Source organism: Eurosta solidaginis, chromosome 1 (assembly GCF_040869045.1).
Source record: "Eurosta solidaginis isolate ZX-2024a chromosome 1, ASM4086904v1, whole genome shotgun sequence".
NCBI classification, from domain to species: Eukaryota; Metazoa; Arthropoda; class Insecta; order Diptera; family Tephritidae; genus Eurosta; species Eurosta solidaginis.
In genome coordinates, this window is record NC_090319.1 from 376,670,285 (window position 1) to 376,690,920 (window position 20,636).

At 32.9% G+C, this 20,636-nt stretch overlaps 2 protein-coding genes and 2 long non-coding RNA genes across 7 annotated transcripts in view; 1 reads left to right on the forward strand and 3 right to left on the reverse strand.

Annotated features, from left to right (window-relative positions):
- Nucleotides 1–5,930, reverse strand: part of Vps15 (vacuolar protein sorting 15) — a 37,155-nt gene extending 31,225 nt beyond the window's left edge. For both annotated transcript variants that reach the window (XR_010949163.1, XM_067763158.1), the window contains exons 1-5: nt 5,722–5,930; nt 5,471–5,651; nt 4,463–4,633; nt 1,599–1,882; nt 910–1,528 (exon numbers count right to left, since the gene is read on the reverse strand). Coding sequence is in view for 1 of the 2 variants with exons in the window: in XM_067763158.1 (XP_067619259.1) it covers nt 910–1,528; nt 1,599–1,882; nt 4,463–4,633; nt 5,471–5,651; nt 5,722–5,810 (1,344 nt within the window). In the remaining variant the exon portion in view is untranslated. The remainder of the gene's footprint in view (nt 1–909; nt 1,529–1,598; nt 1,883–4,462; nt 4,634–5,470; nt 5,652–5,721) is intronic.
- Nucleotides 5,931–10,002: 4,072 nt separating this feature from the next.
- Nucleotides 10,003–13,643, forward strand: LOC137238318 (uncharacterized). Its single transcript, XR_010949165.1, has 3 exons — nt 10,003–10,099; nt 12,939–13,032; nt 13,103–13,643. It is a non-coding gene; the product is annotated as an uncharacterized lncRNA (long non-coding RNA).
- LOC137238317 (uncharacterized) lies at nt 10,605–15,892 on the reverse strand. The gene is made up of 2 exons (XR_010949164.1): nt 11,291–15,892; nt 10,605–11,247 (listed from the first exon to the last, which is right to left on the reverse strand). It is a non-coding gene; the product is annotated as an uncharacterized lncRNA (long non-coding RNA).
- A 68-nt stretch (nt 15,893–15,960) lies between these two features.
- The window catches only part of sba (six-banded), a 644,101-nt gene continuing 639,425 nt past the window's right edge, over nt 15,961–20,636 (reverse strand). For 2 of the 3 annotated variants that reach the window (XM_067763162.1, XM_067763164.1), the window contains one exon: nt 15,961–19,648. In XM_067763162.1, coding sequence (XP_067619263.1) covers nt 19,045–19,648 — 604 coding nt within the window. In that variant the 3' untranslated portion in view covers nt 15,961–19,044. The remainder of the gene's footprint in view (nt 19,649–20,636) is intronic. The other variant, XM_067763165.1, reaches the window with a different exon arrangement.

The following is a 20,636-nucleotide window of genomic DNA, read 5'->3' on the forward strand; positions in this document are numbered from 1 at the left end:
AATTTATTTTTGACTGTCATTTGTTACATTAACAATAAAATCCGACGCGTCTATTTTCTAAATTTTGATGCTACTTTGCCCGGGTGTTGAACCACCCACGTCTGCTGCCGTGACTCCATTAGGCATTCTATAAACCAATAATGAGATAATTAGGAATTTGTATTTTATATAATGTAGAAAATTTTACTAATTATTTCATTAATCGACTATGTGGAATTGGTATTATTCATATTAAGTAAAATTGGTGTATCTTCAATTTAAATTATTATTTTTGACTTTTATAATATCATTAACATTTTAATAATTATATTTAAATAAAAAAAGTCGAAAATAAAAGTAATTTTAGGTAAGGTAGGTTTTTTCAAGTCGCGAGCAAGGCCACTTCAAATAAAAAGCTTTTTTTCATTTTTGAAAAAACAATTCCCAACTATTCGGTAGCCGTAGTGGAAAGAAAAGGGGCCTATTGTGAAAAATTTGGTAAACTTAATTTAACTAACTTCGATAATACTTTGTTTCAAAGAACCAATGAACTGCGCTATAAAAGCTCACTGCCGCTTTTCGGTGCCACCCGAACTTAAGACTCCCTTACTCGTTATTTATTATATTTAAAAAACTAAAACAGTAAAAATATAGACGTGATCTGCTTTTTTCCTTAATTGACTGTTCGAATTTGTTTATTTTCAAGCTTAAATAACGCGCATTCAAAGGGGTCAATCGGCAAATCTTCGAAAAAATTAAATGCAATAAATTACACAGCTATACAAAAAAGTTGGAGAAAATAGTTAAAGTAAAAAATAAATAAAAGTAATTTCAGATAAATACTAAGCATGACTTTGCTGTATTAAAAAAAAAAACGAAAAAAGTGTATTTAATATGAATTTATATTTCGAAAACTACTATGGTACTTACTATATAGGGTAGTATACGATCCAGTATAGTTTCTGACGTTGTATACCTGCATAACTTTTGTAATATTTCTAATGAAGCAATTTTTGTACTTGATTGCTTCAGGCCACGTATACAAGATGTAACAACTGTGATTATTAAAATCAAACCATCCTGATCAGCAGGTAAACGCTGTTCCATTTCCTTCAAATCACTATTCATGTGTTCAGCATCTGCTTGATTGTCTACATTGCCGTCCTCAAGATCATCATCATCATCGGGTGTTAAATCAGTCGCATTCGTTAATACTGTTATACAGTGACTTATATCGGAATGTAAACGTGAAATCTTATCATCTGGTGACATTATTGGTGTAGAAGAAAACATTTGCAAATATGATTGAAGAAAAGAATAGAAATATTCGGGAAAAAGTCGTCCACGTTCTTCGTCTAAATAATCTTCGGCACTTTTACGACAAAGCGGATTTAAATCAATCATCGATGCCAGTAATGTACGCAGATGTTCGTTTTCAATGCTTTCCAGATGTTTATTTACCAATTCTTTATCACCGCTGCGATAGGTTAATAGTTGAGAGAGCTCAAAAGGTGCCGTACCCTCAGTCCATAACTCTAACAGTGCACATCTATAAATTATTTGCATTATTTATATTATATATGTATAAACGTAATACTAAAAACACATTTTTTTTTTACCCAGCTGAAAATATATCCATTGTAGGTAGCAGAGTATTATCTGAAATATATGGTCCTAGGCGTACAATAGAATCAGTGGGTAACATAGCACCATAGCCTTCTGTATCATCGGACGAGAAAGTTTTCACAAATCGTTCTGGTGCAATATAGCAAGTACGTCGTCTGCTTGTATCAAAAAAATATGTATAATCTGCTGGATTATCATCCGGCAGGTAGGTAGGTTTAAAAGAGGCGAAATCGGATAGTAGCACCCAGTTCCATGATGTAATCAAAATGTTTTCCAACTGTTATCCAAAATATATAAATATATTTTTATTATTACTTTGTATTTTTAGTGGTATGCCAACAACCAGTGACCGGACAGTTTAGTTTTTCTTTTTATTTTAATAAAACTATGGAGATTACATGCTATTGAATAATTGAAAACTACCTCCGCTTTGGATTTAATTTCTTATAGTTGCATATAAAAAAATTTAGTATTCTGCACTATATTTTTATCATCCAGGAGATTTGAGTCGACCTCTTGTTTTATGCCACCTCCAAGTGGCGAGCACCCAACCAAGCCATTTTGCCATACCGAAATCGCGGGATTACATTTAATAAAATCCGAAGATTTCGGGATTTCTACCCCAGTGCGTTAGGGGGTTAGAATATTCCCGCGGTAGGTATGCCTGTCGTAAGAGGCAACTAAAATACCAGATTCAGGTTGCCAGCGCAATATGCTTCTCCAAACCCAATTGTCAATCTCACCTATCCACGGCGAATCCTGTTTCACTAACACACGCGGCTCTGGCGACCCCAAGCTCCTCATGGAACTTGGGGGGGGGAGGGAGGGGATGGCCTGAAGGTTTAATGTGGCCACATAAATCGTTCCCGAGATGGTCGGGCTAGCACCTTAATGCTGCTGTGGTACCGGAGCGTAACGGATCTGTATCCGGCAAAGCACCATTACATCGCTAACACTCCCCAAAGCTTTCGGGGAGTAACCTTATCGCTACAACAACAACAACATTTCGGGATTTCTTCGGAATCTCATATCGCAAATTTAAATATCTTTAGTTGGTTTATTTTTTTAACTTTCAATTTAAAACAAGTAAGGAAGTCTAAGTTCGGGTGAAACCGAACATTACATACTCAGCTGTACACTTGAAATGCTGTTGTTATTTGTTTTGTGTGCTTACGAGTGTTACAAGGCTGCGCAATAATACATATACATATGGTTCTATTCTGAACTAATTGTCGTTTAAAAGAAGCAAAAAGGATACAGAGGCTAACACCAATGACCTTGAGTGGGTAATAATGCAGTTTTCCTTCAGATATGGGGATTTCCCTACTGTTTATTTTAAAATAAAGATATAACAGACCAATAAAAATACGACTGATACAAAACTACTTTTCGCTAAGATTTAATTATTATTTTGCCTACGACCCTTTTTAAAGTCATTTATATAAAAATGGGCGTGGTCTTTAACCTATCTTATCCATTTTTACTAAAAATATTTCCTGCTATAAGGAAAATATGTGTACCCAATTTTGTTACGATCCATTAATTTTTCTTCGAGTTATGGCTCCCGAAACATTGAAAGTTGTTTAGTCATAAAAGGGTGGTGCCACGCTCATTTTTTTAAATTTGAAGTTTTTCCTATTTACTGTTTTAAATCCACTTGGGAAAAGAAATAAAGTTATTTTTTGCAAAGATATAACTTATTTTATTAGTCCACGACCCTTTTAAAAATTTTTCATATAAAAGTGGGCGTGGTCTTTAACCATTTCGTACTTCAAAGTTTTCCTTATAGTAAAGGCAACCTCTCTGCCGAATTTTGTTACGATAGGTTTAACGATTTTTGATTTATGATTAATAATGTTTGTAAAATTGATTTTATCACAAGTGGGCGGGCGGTGCCACCCCCATTTTAAATTTTTTTTTTTAATTTTTATCAAGAGTCTCAATATCAGTCCACACGTTAAATTTCAACATTCTAGGTGTATTATTTACTAAATAATCATGGTTTTTGTGTTTTCCAAAATGTTACATATATAAAAAGTGGGCGTGGTTATCATCCGATTTCGCTCATTTTCAATACCAATCTATTCTGGGTCCAGATAAGCTCGTGTACCAAATTTTGTGAAGGTATCTCAATATTAACTCAAGTTATTGTGTTAACGGACAGACGGACGGCCGGACGGACATGGCTCAATCAAATTTTTCGATACTGATGATTTTGATATATGGAAGTCTATATCTATCTCGATTCCTTTATACCTGTACAACCTGTTAAAATTATAATACCCTGTGTACAAGTACAGCGGGTATAACAACAGAAACACCTCTTTTCATGGTAAAATATAGCCTTCTTAAGACGTTACAAATTTCAATGATGGATCTCGTGCTGTACATATAAAAATGGAGTATAATTACAATTTCCCTCATAAATGTGGAGTCTGAAAGATGCTTCTCCACTGCCGCTTATATGTGTAACAAGTTAAGATCTAGCCTTTCTGATGTTACTTATGAACTTATATTTTAAGGATATTTTTTAGAGTAAAGAAGTATTTCGAATTGGTTGAACTTTCATATGTAAAACATGTGTTAAAGTGTATAACAAAATTGTTTTATTTGTGTGTTTTTACTAGTTAAATTTGTTTTAAATACTTTTTAGATTTTTGTTAGACTACTCATATTTGTATACGTACATAATTATTTGTGATAAAAAAATATTTAAAGGTAACAATCTCTGGATGATCCCAAAAAAATCCGACATCCCGGGATTAAAAAAGAACTTCGGGAATCGATGCCTTAATATGCTATGAATAGTTTCATGAAACGGTCACTGGTACATTAACCTATATTAGTTGTTACAAACCTTTATATCGCCATGACAAATCTTTTGCTTGTGACATTGGTTTAATGCGCACAATATTTGAAAAGTGATCCATTTTTTCTCAAGTGTTGTTAGAAACGGGCGTGTAGACACACGATCATATAAACTATGTTTAACATATTCACGCATAATGTAGGCTGCCTTATCAGTTAACTAAACAATTACAATAAAATATTAGAATGAAAATACATATGCAATGCTTTGACTGGGCACGTACCATGTCTTACGATCATTGAAACGTGTATTATTATAGTAACTTTGGTTATTAGAATTATTTGTACGTTAATCTGTTTCTATTTATTTTATTCTAAAACTTGAAAAAAGCCACGAACAAAAGGATATTAAACTACGGCAGACGTCAAAGCAATCAAGATTTAGAAGTTGCCTAAATTTCGTATGCCTTAACTTTGGTGCCAAAGTCGTAGGTAAAGCCAATTTAAAGTTCTATCTGAAGCCGACTTTGAAGCACCTTCGATCCACAATTTTTTCTAATTTTCAGAAATAGTTTTAGGAACTGGTTTAATAATGGGCTTTGATTTGTGTTTTTATATTATTGTCGCGGCGTCCATTTGAAGAAGTTATTTGCTGGTTTCGGACTTCAATTCTTCCTCGCTGTGGTTCATGGAAAACATACTGGTATGAATATGTGTAGTTTGTGAGAGTTTTTCAAGTATTCTCACCTTACTAATTTAAAATGTTTATCAAAATAATTTACGTATATCGTCGGCTTCTATTCAATACCACCTATCAGAAAAAACTAAGTTTGTCAGCAGAAAAAAAATACCCTTTTTGGGATCCGAAAACGGAAGACAACAATTTTACGTCTATCAAGAAATATTAACGAAAAACCGAAAAATGACCCCGGAGTGCTCCGAAACCGGGAGTGTGATGAGTGAGGGGGTATCGGTTGGTATTAGCGTATAAACACGGATGCCTTTCAGGGTGAGTATTATTTGGTTGTATATCCATTTTTATCAATTACCTACTTACCTCAACCCTTTGAAAGGGCAAACAATTGACTGAATTGGCTAGTGCCTTTTTTATATACTCAAGACGTTCCTTATGATTCTCCAACGGTAATGTGGGATCATGCCTCACAAATATCTTCACCACAGCTAATCCTTCTTCAGATTTAGCTTTAGCCACCTTAAAGAAGCGTGTGCTGCCCATACTGTATGATAAGTTAATTTCCATTTATTAAGCATTAATTAACAAAATATGATGTTATCCTGTAAACTTACTTTGCTTCAAAAATTATTTCAGTGCCACTAAAATAATGATCCATTGGGTATATTTGTGAAGGCGCTATGCCCACCAGCTGATTACCCATTTTGATAATGAATAGTTTCTTTGTTGCGATAAATTATTTTAGTTGTAGTTTTGTTGTGTTACGATATATTTAACAGTTTATCTACTAATTTTCAACAAATAATGACGCTGACATTTGATAAAAAAAAATGTTTGTTATGAATCGCACAGCTGTTCGACCGCCGTGTTGGTAAACGCCAAATTTTCGCGAATGTTAAGGCCCACTTATATACCACGTTGCTATTATGAGCGGGTTGTATGACGTTCCCACGATATTTTTCGTTAATGATACACTACAAAATTTGGTAAAAGTGTAGATGAAGGGTCGACTGCTAATACGTTACAAAAAATATCGAGAGAGATATCAAAAGGCGTTTATTGACCTCGAAAACAATAATCTGAAGACGGAAAAAAAATTTTGTCTCTGTCCGGAGATATTTGCAGTTGAAGTTGGCGATTTTCATGTGGTTGTTGTAATGTTGTCGTACACAAAAAAAAAGTGAACATAAGGCCCCTATTATGAGCATCTTTCGATCTTCGACTGTGGTCGAAAAAGCTGATCGAACGAATTTTCATTCGGTATTATGACGCACGTTCGATGAAGGTAAGCATTATTGTGAATTTCGATAAATTCGAAAGTTCACAATAGCACATTTCCATCAGCTGTCAAATAAAATAAAATAAATAGACAAAAGCAGAACTAGTTATTAAATGCAAATATTGAAAATAAAAGTATGGCTATGACAGAATTGTGGTTTGATGATTCGTCAGATGAAGAGAAAAGCTTACTGGAGCTAGCCAGAACTAGAAGACGCGTGAGGGATGCTTCAAATCCTTTGGAAATGAATTCCACCACGTAAGTGTAGCTTTCTAAATAAGTTGGTTAATTGTTGAAATTATAAGTTTTGTTTATAGATTTATTCAAAACTTCAGACTGTCCAAAAAAGCGTTCATGGACTTGTTGTCCAGTACAGATAAACTGCTTCAGCAATGCACAAGAGCCAAACATATTCGTAATATTCTAAAATAGGCAACAGTTCTCCAATTTTGTGCTCGGGGATCCTACCAACTGAGCATTGGAAACGAAAATGCACTCGTACTTGCCCAGCCGAATGTGTCTGTGGTTCTATAAGAGGTGTCGAATGTCTTGGAAAACTTTATTTGTGAAAGGTGGATAAAATTCAATTACGAGGAGGCTGAGCTACATCAATCAAAGTTGCATTTCTATAATGTTAGCAGAATTCCAGGGATTATTGGCTGTGTCGATGGCACACACATTAAAATTGTTGCTCCCAAAAAAGAATTACAGCATTTATATTACAACAGAAAAGGATTCTACAGCATTAATGCTATGATTGTAAGTATACCATTTTGATATTAGTTTCAGATTGTAAATACATAACTATACATCTTTATACAAATATTTTTTAGGTTTGTGACCATTCTATGACTATACGATACATAAATGCAAAATATCCGGGAGCAACACATGATTCTTGCGTGTTCAATATGTCGGCCTTGAAATCACATTTGGAACAGGCAAGAGCCCTTCACTACACACCAGAAAAAGCAATACAAATTATAAACGTGTGTGCCGCTGTGCACAATTCAAATTTCTGTAGAAGAGTTATCTAATGAAGAGGACGACCATGATATCCCATTCGCCGAAATTGAATCCACAACCAACTCGGAAGCAGAAGAAATCAGAAACTAAATATTGTGAGTTTTGTGGATACTTCATTTTATTGAAATAAAAAATTCATATACATGTATATATATAAAAAAATATTTGGTAAATTCATTATGATTCTTAAAAGCTAAAGATTTTCAGTTTTCATAATACAGTCTTAAATTTTATTATAAATTTGGTATAAAAAATATCACTTCAGTGAAATGAAATTTCCACGATTTTTAGGTTAAGGCACCAATAATCGATAACAATGTATCGTATAGGGTTACGTTAGGGATATGACTACAGCGATACGACAAACGGCACCAATGACTCCGCTTTTATGCATACAGCAGCAATTACGACCAACACACGAAGCGGAGGAGAATGTTATTCCATGACATAAGCTAACGTTTTTGAATTGTATAATGCCATCTTGTATAAGTTATAGAACTAAGTTTCCATTGAAATAAAAACAAAATAAAAAAAAAATTAAATTTTGCTACGGAGCTGCTTTTCTAATTTTACACTCTTGGCATACGGCTTCTTTTATTTATGGGTTATATTTACCTCATATATTGGACACCTGTCTGACACACACTTAATTATGAGTGCTCCGAAAATGTTTTTGTGGGGTACATTTTCTAACTCAAACTCATGCATATTTGGATAGAAAATTTATAAATGTAACAAGAATGTTGAAACAGAAATTTTTATTAGAAAAACAACAATTTTAGTGCACGGCAGTTTTGTATACTTTTTGAATGCATAAAATTTACATTTTATATTTAAAGTTTGGCTGTAAAAGTAGGATCAGACCGACTACTTCCCAGACTGTGAGAATTGCCCTATTATTTTATTTAATATGAACCATTGTGGATAAAACAAGGGTGATTCTTATCCGTCAACTGCCTGACAGGATGTTCAAGTTGGCTACTTTTTAACGTTTTAACAGGATGCTCAATATGGCGGCGCATATTGCCGGCTATCTTCACCGGGTGGTAGAAAGAGACACAGAATGAGACGACGATAGTCAATTAAAAATCAAGTGATCGGTTCTTTTTGTAATTTTGACGTCTATGCAGAAGTTATCACCCTTGTTTTATCCACAATGATATGAACTTTTTATTGATTGATTACAGATGTTTATACTTTTATTTGAAATTTCTAATATTTGACAATGATTTTTCTAGATTTCCAATATAAAAAAATGTAATAATATGTTCGAACAGAAAAATAAATTGAGGCAATTTCGATTTAAATTGAGTGGTGTTCATACAACTCAATTTAGCTTACACAATAGTAATTTGATAGCTGGTTGGCTCATCTCTACAGCAACAGACTTTCAAAATGTGCGTGTTGGTATTAGGCGAATGGAATGGAATGAAACATAAAACTTTGAAATTTTTCTGTGTTGTAAGAAAATGTGTTCATTGTCATGGTCTCATTTTGAGTTTACCATCTTCTTTTGACAATCCCTACTTCAGTGAAATGAAATTAATCAAATCAGCTGATGAGAAGAGCCAACCATATAGTTGAGCCATGCTTAACTGACGTTTAAATCTACTCAATAGACACACTTTACAAGGTTGCATTTACAGTTTGAAACAATTTATTACGCATTTTTTTTAAATTGGCAATTTATTATTACAATTTATTATATGATAAATTGCGTAATAAATTGCCCAAATGGTGTGTGTTTGTGCATAGTATACGGCTATAAGCTACGCTAGGCTAGAAACAATTTTTTTTTAAATTTATTTCACAAGTTTCAAACGTTTCTGGCACTGTGACAGCTATTGCAATTTTCCATAAGAAATCATTTCCATAGCTTTCTATCTATATATTATAGCAACACGTCTCGCTTCCAATGTGTCATCAGCCTAAGAGTTGAATAGGATACAATGTCCGTATCGAAGTTGAGCCAGACTAAGGAGCGACTTCCTGAGAAGTGTGCGTTTTTCTTCTGCGATGGTTATTAGGAAGCCTCCGACTATATCAATTCGTTTGTGGGGTCGCTCACATTTTCCTTCGCCTTAAAAGCATGAGCAATGTGTAGGTACTTACAGAGTTACGCGCCGAACTACACTAAATTTCAAACACAACAATGAAAGCAAAAGGACATAATCAGAGTTTAGTAGGTACCTAAATAAATAAGTTATAAAGAAGTTGCTACATGATCCTAAGGCCAAGGACACATATAGAGGCACTACACCGCACTGCAAAATATTCTTTGCATGTATTCTTATGGAGGAATTCACATCTACTAGCAGCATTGTGGATAAGACAAGTGTGATAACTTCTGCATAGACGTCAAAATTACAAATAGAATGGATCACCTGATTTTTTATTGACTATCGCTGTCTCATTCTGTATCTCTATCACTCGCTGAAGATAGCCTGTCCTATGCGCCGCCATATTGAACACCCTGTCAAGACGCTGCCAAAATGCTTAAAAGTAGCCATATTGAACATCCTGTCAAGTAGTTGATGGATGAGATATCACACTTGCTTTGTCCACAATGACTGGCAGTGTCGATAAAATAGGCAAACAACTCTCGCGCCCCGTCGCTTCATGTCGCTTCGCTTAATTTGCATCTCAAGGCCCGCTTCCAGAATGGCAAGTCATCTTTTCAACACAAAGTAAATTTTTAAATTTGTCAAAAACATGAAACCCTACGTTTATTAAATATAATATTGTTAACTGCTATAACTGTTGAGTAATTTAATATCTACTGAGATAGTCAGGCGGCTATCAAAATGTTAAGCTATGTGACCGTGAGGTCGCGTGCTGTCGGTTGGATCGACCCTACCATAAGTGTTATCGACCTATGTACTTCTTGATTCTTCTAATTGTAATGCTGATCCCTTAGTTCGAGAAGGCGCTGGTGTGGCTGTCAGTAGAGACTATTGTATTCCACTGGTTTCCTCCTCTCTTCTGGAGAGATGAGCCTGGATTCTTCTTAAGTGTCCACTCCTATCTCACCTTTGTTAGCTCCCGGCTTGTTAGTTTTAGGCTTTGACAAATAGAACGGTTACACACAGTTACTTACGGTTTCAATTTCTTTTCAGCTTCGAATTAAATATGTATACACAAAGGACAAATCAATTTCATCCTGTAATTTCATAAGAAAATATCAACGCACTGTTGGATTATTTGAATTTATATTGAGATTAATAATTTATTTATTGTTATTTTTGGGTTTTGATATTCTATACAATATTAGTTTTCTTTATTTGCTTATGCACTTCGCATGCGTTCTGATATAAGTTCAGTAAACTGTTTTTTTAACGTATATATTTATGTTTTTCTTTTTTAATGACACAATACTTGTTTTTCTTTTTGTGCAAATTTATTTGCTTTCAAAATTAATTTTATTCCTAATTACTATTTTACATACATATATATGTATATATATTTGTAATTCTTTCAATTGCTTAAATTACTTAATGTTACATATATGAAAATCTTAACTAAACTAAAAAATAACCAACAAATTCAATACATTTAAAATATATGTGTTTATTTTTTTTACAAAGTACTTACGTATATAAATTTTTTGTTTGTATATATATTTTTTTTGAGTTAGGTGGAGTAAAAAGAAACTATGAAACAATTTTTAATTAGCAATTAATTCGGAAAATTAAAAATAAAACCTAAGATTGTACCGAATATTCTCCAGATGAGACACGTAAAAAAGCTAAACAAATTAAAAACGGGCATATGTTGAGCTCATTTTTGTCCGTCAGAATTGAATCTCAATACAACTGCCAATGATTTCTCAACTCTACTCTAACACCTGCTCCAAAGAAGACCCTGCTCCCTGGGAGCACAAGTCAACCCAACGGAATGCAGTAGCATAGTATCTCTAAAGCACTTCGTTCCCGCCGCCCAGGAAAAATTGGTTACCGGCGACCACGAAAAACAACTGGTATGATGAAGAATGCCGCGTTGCAACTGAATGCAACAAGAAGAGTGTGTGAAAGCTACCGCGAGTTGAAAAGGGAGGCGAGAAGAAAAAACAAGCGCCAAGACTTCGTTTATTTGGGACATAGTATCAACAGAAACAACAAAATCAGCTTTGAAATCCAGCGAAGAATCACTCTTGCCAATAAATGCTACTTTAGATTAGGACGCCAATTGAAAAGTAAAGTCCTCCCTCGGCAAGCAAAAATCACAAGTCACTAATCGCACACGTGCTCACTCGAGCGATTCGGATCAGTACTATGAGAGGCGGCGTTCAACCATTTGTACACCCAATAGGGTGCCTGTTTTTAACAAATTTTTTTCCAGAACCGGTGCTTAAAATTTTACTTAAAAATTGAAATTAAATTATCAAACTAATTACTAGTATACTTAGTTCTCTAAACCATGCCACCAATGCGATACATATTTCATACACAATTTTATGGGATTTTGCAATTAAAAAAGTTAGAGTACTAATACTTAAAAAGAGGTCGGCAGTTAAATCACTTTCCAAATTCCTCGAGAAGTATCAAAAGACTTCTTTAGAACCCAATGGCAATCGCCCGAAGGGTGATATTAAAAATTGTTTAACATGAACTTGGTGCAAAAAAAAAAAAAAAAAATTCGCTCATTTTGTTGTGGTTCTAGTATTTTTCATATTTTGTTATAAATACGCAAATAAAACACTTATATGAATTAATCCGGGATTTCCCGTATTGCTTTAAATGTATGAACATTTATTTCAAGCAATTTTTAATTTTATAATATATTTATTAATTTGGGAAAAATTTAAACAACGTGACATCACGACGGACAAGGCGACAGCTGTTTCGATTATACCTTCTAAGCCTTTTCTTCCGGGAGTGGGAGTCGAACCCGCACTACTACGATAGTTGAAATGGTTACAAACGCATTCAGCTACGTCATGCCTGAGTTGTTGTAAAGTTTTTCCTAATTGCCTTCTTTCGCATATATTATCTTCTACACATCACATACTTCGTATGTAGTTATGTGTTGAAGTTATGCATGTTTGTAAGGCGGTTTCATAGAAACTTGGAATTATTGCTGTTTTTATTCTATTTATAGAACTACAACGAATTAACCAAATGTTGTCTATTTATATGAATTAATCTGGGATTGCCCGTATTGCTTTAAATGTATGAACATTTATTTCAAGCAATTTTTAATTTTATAATTTATTTAATAATTTCGGAAAAATTTAATGCGAAAGAAGGCAATTGGGAAAAACTTTACAACAACTAAGGCATGACGTAGCTGAATGCGTTTGTAACCATTTCAACTATCGTAGGAGTGCGGGTTCAACTTCTACTCCCGGGAGAAAAGGCTTTGAAGAGATTTACAAGGTATAATCGAAACATCTGTCGCCTTCTCCATTCTGATGTCACGTTGTTTAAATTTTTCCCAATTTATTAAATAAAACACTTATAGTTTTTATTTCATGGTTAAAAATGAATGTTATGTGATTATTTTATGGCATTAATAATTTGTTTTCAGGCTAAAAGTAACAGTTAATGGGTTGTCGATTGGAAAAATTGGTAAATTCGGAAACCTTCGTGCATATGTCTGTAAGTGCTGCCAAGTAAAAAGGGTAAGCTGAAATTTTCCACAAAAAACGAAATTAATTAATGAATGAATTAATGAATTCGAAATCTATTCAGATAGATATCAGGACCACAACGTTTTCGTTGCATGTTAAATTTTTAACGGGATGTGGATCAATGTTCATTGCAACTCAGCTAAAGTTACAGGTGTATAAGTGAGTCAAGGTACGGTAAAGCGGCTTGTTATCCGTCGTAACTCGAAAGAAGTGCTTGGCTTCATTCCAAAGGCTCTACTAGAAAATTAGCATTACTGCCAAGGTGTTTTTTAGAGTCACTCAGTGTCCTTTAATTGGCGTTACAACTCTTTTTTCACTTTAAATTTAAATATTTTTTTTTTATTTTTTGGCTGTACACTTTTTGTTTTACCAAATAATTTAGTAAAATTTTTTTTTTCCAAATATGTAATTATGTATCTTTCTTCTACTTTTACATGATGTAGTAATGCGTTTGATTAACTGTTGTGTTTTTGATTATTGGGCGTTTGTTATCTTCGTATATATGTAATTGAGACAAACAGACCTATTATGTTTACTATGTATCTTCTTATGCATTAATGTAAATAATTAATTTTTTCTGTTTAGCATAATTTTTAATATTTTTTCTCTTTCCCGTAAGACTAATTTACTTAGATTCTAAGCTTCTTAAATGGTTTAATGCTAAAATTTATAATTTTGGATTTTTATAAAACTAAATAAAAATGCAACAAAAACAATATATATTTATATATACAAAAAAACAATATATGTATACATACATATTTATAAAAAATAAAATGCGTCTAAAAACTGTTTATTTAGAAAAAAAAAATTAATTTATGTATGAATTTATTTGATTTTTATATCGTTACGTATATCTGTGCTTAGTAGTAAAATAATAAATTGGTTACTTTATTTTTTTATTGTCTAGTAGCATTAAAAAAAAAATGTTTTAGCACTTTTTTTTTTGCAAACAAATACATGATATAGAAAAAGCGCAAAATAATAAAACTTCTTCTGATGAAAGAAAACTTTTAATTTTTTGTATTATACGATTTTTAGTTAATCTTGTTTTATTTATATATTTTTCTTATTCCTATGCTTATTTTTTCAATTAATTTTTAATCTTAAAATTATATATTACATGTTTATATATTTCTTTCAAAAAAATAAGCATATACATAAACATGTATATTTTACAGCTCAAACTGTAGAATGAACATACATGTTTAATACTTTTCGTTTTTATTAAGTGTTATTATTTTTTACCCCTCTTCAAAGCTAAACTACATATTTAACATGTTGCGTTCTTTTAATGCATTTATCTTTTTGTTTTTTCTCTTTTATACTTTTGTTTTTTATACATATTATTATTTTCATGGTAATTTTCATATAAGTATGTATGTACTAACATTTTTCTTTCATTTTTTCAATTTTTAATTAAAAATTTGCTTAAATTTTACTTTTGTACAACTTCTAAGCTTCTTTTATTAATGTTAGCTTTTAAATGTGTGTATTTGTTTTTATTCTTGAAGAAATTTACTTATGTTCCTTATCTTATATCATAGTTACATTTACAGTTAAACTTTCTTCACACAATTTTTCGCAACAATTAAATTATTACAAATATTTAAAAGTGTATTTTCATGAATTTAAGTTTTTTTTTTAATTAGTTAATAAACCATCCTTTGCCATTATATTTTGTTTTGCATATATATTTAAAAATAAAATAAAAAAATACATAAATAAAAAAATATAAATGTTAAAAAATAAAATAACACATAAACTGTAAAACTTTTTTGCCTCCTAAAATATTTGTTTCCAATATATTTTATATTCACTTTGCTGCTTACATTATAAAATCTAAATAATGATTATATACATACATAAATCGCAGTATAAGTTCCGCCTGAAATCCGATTATTTATTACTTACATTTATATATTTTTGAATCAATTTAAGTTGCATAAAAAGTTGATTTACGGTTTATTTTCCTTATTTTCCGAACGAAAATTGTGGCATAAAAAAGGTGATTAACAAAAGTTGGTTTCTTATCAACTTTGTTGCACGAAAAAAAATCTCTCAAAGTCATACTCATATTTTTTTTAACGAAATTTTTTGCCAAAAAGGGTTTTGGAAAATAAAGTTAAACAACAAAATGTCTACTGCCTGCCAATTTTTTTGCCTGCGATTGTTGCAAGTCCCGTTTACAGTAGTCAATTTAAGATCTATCAATTTCACAATGAATTTTTTGTATGACAAATTTATTGGTAAAGAAACAAAACGATGCGTAAAAGAAAAGTTGTTGAAAATCGCCTATATTAATTTTCATATTAAACAATTTTTTCTTTGAAAATTCAGTTGAATCAATAAATGCTAAGGCTTACGGCAGAGCTGCTCGCTATAACCTATGTTAAGCGAGAGGCAATTTTTTTTTTGTCATTCATGACATATTCATAACGCCATAGTCATAACCATATTTTTACTTATCCATATCAAATTGGAATCAGATATTGGTGCCTTAACCTAAAAATCGTGAAAATTTCATAAAAATGCAGAAAACGCAAAAAATTACAAACATATACCACAAAAAATAAGTCTCTTAGTCAAAACAATAAATAAAATCTACAAAAAATTAATAAATTATCCAACTAAAATATTTTTAGGTTATGGATAGGCGAAAAAAGGGCCAATTAATCAGAAAAAACAGCTGACCGAACCAGCCTTATGGAAATCAATGTAATCGATTAATGGTGCCACACCATAACCATATCATAGCCAACCAATTAAAGGCGAATTAATGGTGACTTATAACCATAAAGCCATAACCAGATAAAACAGCTGATCGAACCTCCTTATGGAAATCAATGTAATCGAGTTAGCGTTATGGTATGGCACCATTAATCGATTACATTGATTTCCATAAGGTAGGTTCGATCAGCTGTTTTATCTGGTTATGGCTTTATGGTTATAAGTCACCATTAATTCGCCCCTTAGTTTTTGGTTTCTCGCCAAATCCATAACCTAAAACTATTTGAGTTGGTGAATTTAATAACTTTTTGTAGATTTTATTTATTGTTTTGGATACGTTATGACTAAGAGACTTATTTTTTGTGCAATATGTTTGTAATTTTTTGCGTTTTCTTCATTTTTATGAAATTTTCACGATTTTTAGGTTAAGGCACCATTGATCGATCACATTGGAGATGGTTATGGATATGGGTATGGTTACGACTATGGCGTTAGGGTTGAGGAAGTTTAATTGGCCCTAAACCAATTGGTTGGCTATGGTATGGTTATGGCTTAAGCGTTATGGTATGGCACCATTAATCGATTATACTAATTTCACACAGACGGCTTATTGAATAATAAAGGCAATTTTCTACATTAAGACGCTTATTGAGCTCAATCTTCCATACAAAATTCGAATCTATTATTATTTCATTAGTAGCTAATCGAATGCCTAATGAAGTCAAAAGCACAATGCAACTCTGTTGGCAGCGTTCCGCTTCCGTTTTCGTTTCTTAGTTTTCAAAGCAAATGTCATTGTCTGCATGGCGGAACGATACAAGGTGGCCGCATCGAACAGCTGATTATAACCTTTTTTATTTGATTTGATACATCAACTACCGGCGCAGTACGATTTTGACATTTGTCCATCGAATTTACAAGTACATGGAATTTTGTTTGTTTGTAGGTATGTCAACATGTTCCCACCTTGTATCGTTCCGCCATGATTGTCTGTCTCATCCTTCATATTAATCGAGCAGTTACTTCTGTGTGAAAGCAAAACATTTGCGATATCATTAGCAGGTGAAATGGGATCATTAAGTTTCTGTGTGAAACAGTATAATTTCATTAGCAGGTGAAATGAGATCATTAAGTTTCTGTGTGAAACAGTATAATATAAATTTTTTGCTTTCACACAGAAGTAACTGCTCGATTAATATGAAGGATGAGACAGACAATCATGGCGGAATGATACAAGGTGGGAGCATGTTGACATACCTACAAACACAAAAAATTCCATGTACTTGTAAATTCGATGGACAAATGTCAAAATCGTACTGCGCCGGTAGTTGATGTATCAAATCAAATAAAAAAGGTTATAATCAGCTGTTCGATGCGGCCACCTTGTATCGTTCCGCCATGCAGACAATGACATTTGCTTTGAAAACTAAGAAACGGAAACGGAAGCGGAACGCTGCCAACAGAGTTGCATTGTGCTTTTGACTTCATTAGGCATTCGATTAGCTACTAATGAAATAATAATAGATTCGAATTTTGAGGGAAGATTGAGCTCAATAAGCGTCTTAATGTAGAAAGTGCCTTTATTATTCAATAAGCCGTCTGTGTGAAATTAGTATTACATTGATTTCCATAAGGTTGGTTCGATCAGCTGTTTTATCTGGTTATGGTTAAGTCACCATTAACTGGCCCTTACCTCTGTGCGGTGCTGAGTAATTGAGTTGACATCGAACTTGGAGTTACTGTTTTTTTTTATTTAATTGGCGCTTAATCGTTTAAACGTTACTGGTGCTGACACACTATTTCGTGACACTGTGGCGCAATATGACACCAGTAACACCAGACCAGTACAAACTCTTTTTGAGCAGGCAACATTTCAACACACTTCCTTATTAAAGTGTCAAGCTTCAGGAGAGACATCTCTTGCCGGATTTTGTGTTAAAAGCCATTTAATCTGTTAACAGCTCTATTAGATTATTCCGCCTTCTACAAAGACCAGTTAACTAAATTACGTGAACAAAATTTGAGTTCAACAAACTTAAAACAATCTGCCGTATGATTCATTGGACTGGTTTTTTTAGTTTTGTGTTTTTTTCATACCGGTCACGGTCACCTATGTATTTTGTACGTAAAATCGAACACTTAGCTCATTTCAAATGTTGTCCGCACGGCAACTTATTTAAGATCGCTGTAATTCATAACGCTTCGATGACACGGCACATTCGTTTACAACTCATGGGCTTGCTATATCTTCATCATACATACAATTTTTAAGCCAATTACATCCTTATGTCATAAGTTTTATTAATAATTTACTTTTTTGCTTCCGCTTTTTTACTTTGCTTGTGTTTATCTTGAACTTTCTGTCGGATTTCATTAAACTACATTTAAAATTGGAAAAATAATCGATCTTAGTGTAATTCAAAACTGGATTTAAAACGAATTATCACCGAATAAGATGGTTCGCACCTTAAAAATATGTATGTATGGCCTTTGGCAAAGTTCCGCATGAAGTTGTAGGCGGAACTACGTATGAAAAATTTAATAACGAAGTTGAGGTTTCGGATGCATATCATATAAGAACGCAGTTCTCATTTATTTCTTCCCAATACAAATATACACATATATGCATATGTTTATATAAAAATCAGGTGGAACTAAAAAAGTATACGATTTTAATCGTACACCCTAATGTAAGACTATATGCACCAGTATCTATAAAAGCAATGTAGGACATACTTTTACATATTTTCTTTTATGTTATGTATTTTTCTGTCCATATTGTAAGTATGTATGCATATATGTATACTATATAACTTATTACATTAATTTATTTTAATATAAATCTATTTGTATACGCATTTCTGCGTTTTTATATGTCTTTCTGCGTTTCATTCGCATATTTTATTACATAAGTATTTTCAACTATTAAACGTTTCAATTCCTTTACCATCATCACTAAGACGACGACTCTCTGAGGCACAACAGCAGCTACAGAGCGCTGCTCTCACGCCAGCGCACATTTCATTCAAGCATGCACAATTCTACAATTCTCAACAAACTTAACCACTAAGCACATATACTACACTTGACTCTAGATTTTTACAATACTCATTTGCCATTAAAAGTTAAACAATCTTCTTTCATCATACTGATACTTCTCCTTATCTCTGAGGACTATTTATTATGTATGACCAACGTATAAGTTTGCATGGACCATGAGACTTGTGCGCATGATGATGATGATGATGATGATGATGACGACGACTCTGCGTGTCATTTACCAATAGCTGAAAATTGTTGTGTATCGTTGTTGCTAATGTTAGTAACCTGTTGTTGGCCTTGATTTTGTTGGAACGCCAAGGTGCTTGTTGTTGCTGCTGCTGCAGTAGTTCCTGTAATTTTATTGGGTGAGCCGCCGTTAGATGGTGGAGGTGCTGGTGCTATACGTATGGGTTTGTTACGTGGCATTGTTGTTGCAGTTGTTGGTGGTGTACTAAAACTATTTTGACCACTTGTTGTAGATATGGCATGTGTTGGGCCACCAGATGTTGGAACAATTGCATAACCACCACTTGCAGATGTGGCGTTGTTGTTGTTGTTGACGCCAATAAGATGATTGCAGTTGTTGTTTGTACGTTGCACTACATTGCTATTGCGCTTATTACGATTTGGGCTGTTTGCATTGTTGTTGTTCATTGTGGCGCTGTTCAGTGTTGTAATTGTTGTTGATGTAGCTGTTGCTGGTTGTATTTTCTTGACTGCTGTTATTGCTTGTTGTGTTGTCGTCGGTGTTGTTGTTGAAGTAGCTGAAATACGATCCAATTCGATCATTGCTTCTTGAATAGCGCGTTCGAGTTGTGAATTCAATTTTCGGCTCCTGTTGTTGTTTGTGTTTTTTTTTTTTTTTTTTGTATATGTATTTGTTGTATTTTTGAATTTATGAATTTGCCAATTAGGAAAATGTGGAAAGGGAGTATTTCAGGTTGTTTTTGTTGATTGTTGTTTTTTGTTTTGTTGTTGTTCATTGTAGGTAGATGCATTCATCATGTATACATATACATATACACATTCATATTAAAATGACATGTAGTGACAGTATAGTTTAAGTTGGTGGGAATAGAAAAAGCAAATAAAAAAACAAAATTATTAAAATAAAAAATTATAATTTTTTTAATGTTTGTACACATGAATAAACAAAGTTGTTGTAAACTACTAAGCTACAAAAAAACAAAAAAATAATACATATAGATAAAAGTTAAACCTAACAAGCACTTTGCAGAATGGAAGTTACCTATTTAACTCTTGAGTTAATTTGAATATGTCAAATATGTATGTATAAGGTGTTATCATAAAACTCTGGATTAAAGAGTTAACTTGCCATTCTGCAAGTGGGCCTAGAACGCATTCAAATTTCAAAAATTATAATAATATCTACAGTTAAAAAAATTTATAAATTTGCATACAAGACGCAGTTTTATAACAGTACAAAATTTCATACCAGAGTTGTTATAGAATGCAATTACCCCGGAACGCAATCTATGCATACCCATTCCTGGACTAACACTTTTGGATTGCAGCCATTATTTCTTTTTTTTTTAATATTAAGAAGAAAAGGTAAAAGTGAGAACATCTCACAAAAAGCGCATTCGACTGTAGTTGTTGTAACTACAGAATTTACGCCATCTTAGAAATACAATACATTTGAAGGTCGAGTTTTGTGTTCAGCGTTATTAAAACAACTAAGGAAGTCTAAGTTCGGTTGAAACCGAACATTACATACCCAGCCAGCCGTACACTTGAAATACTGTTGTTGTTTGTTTTGTGTGCTTAACAGTGTTACAAGGCTGCGCAATAACACATATACA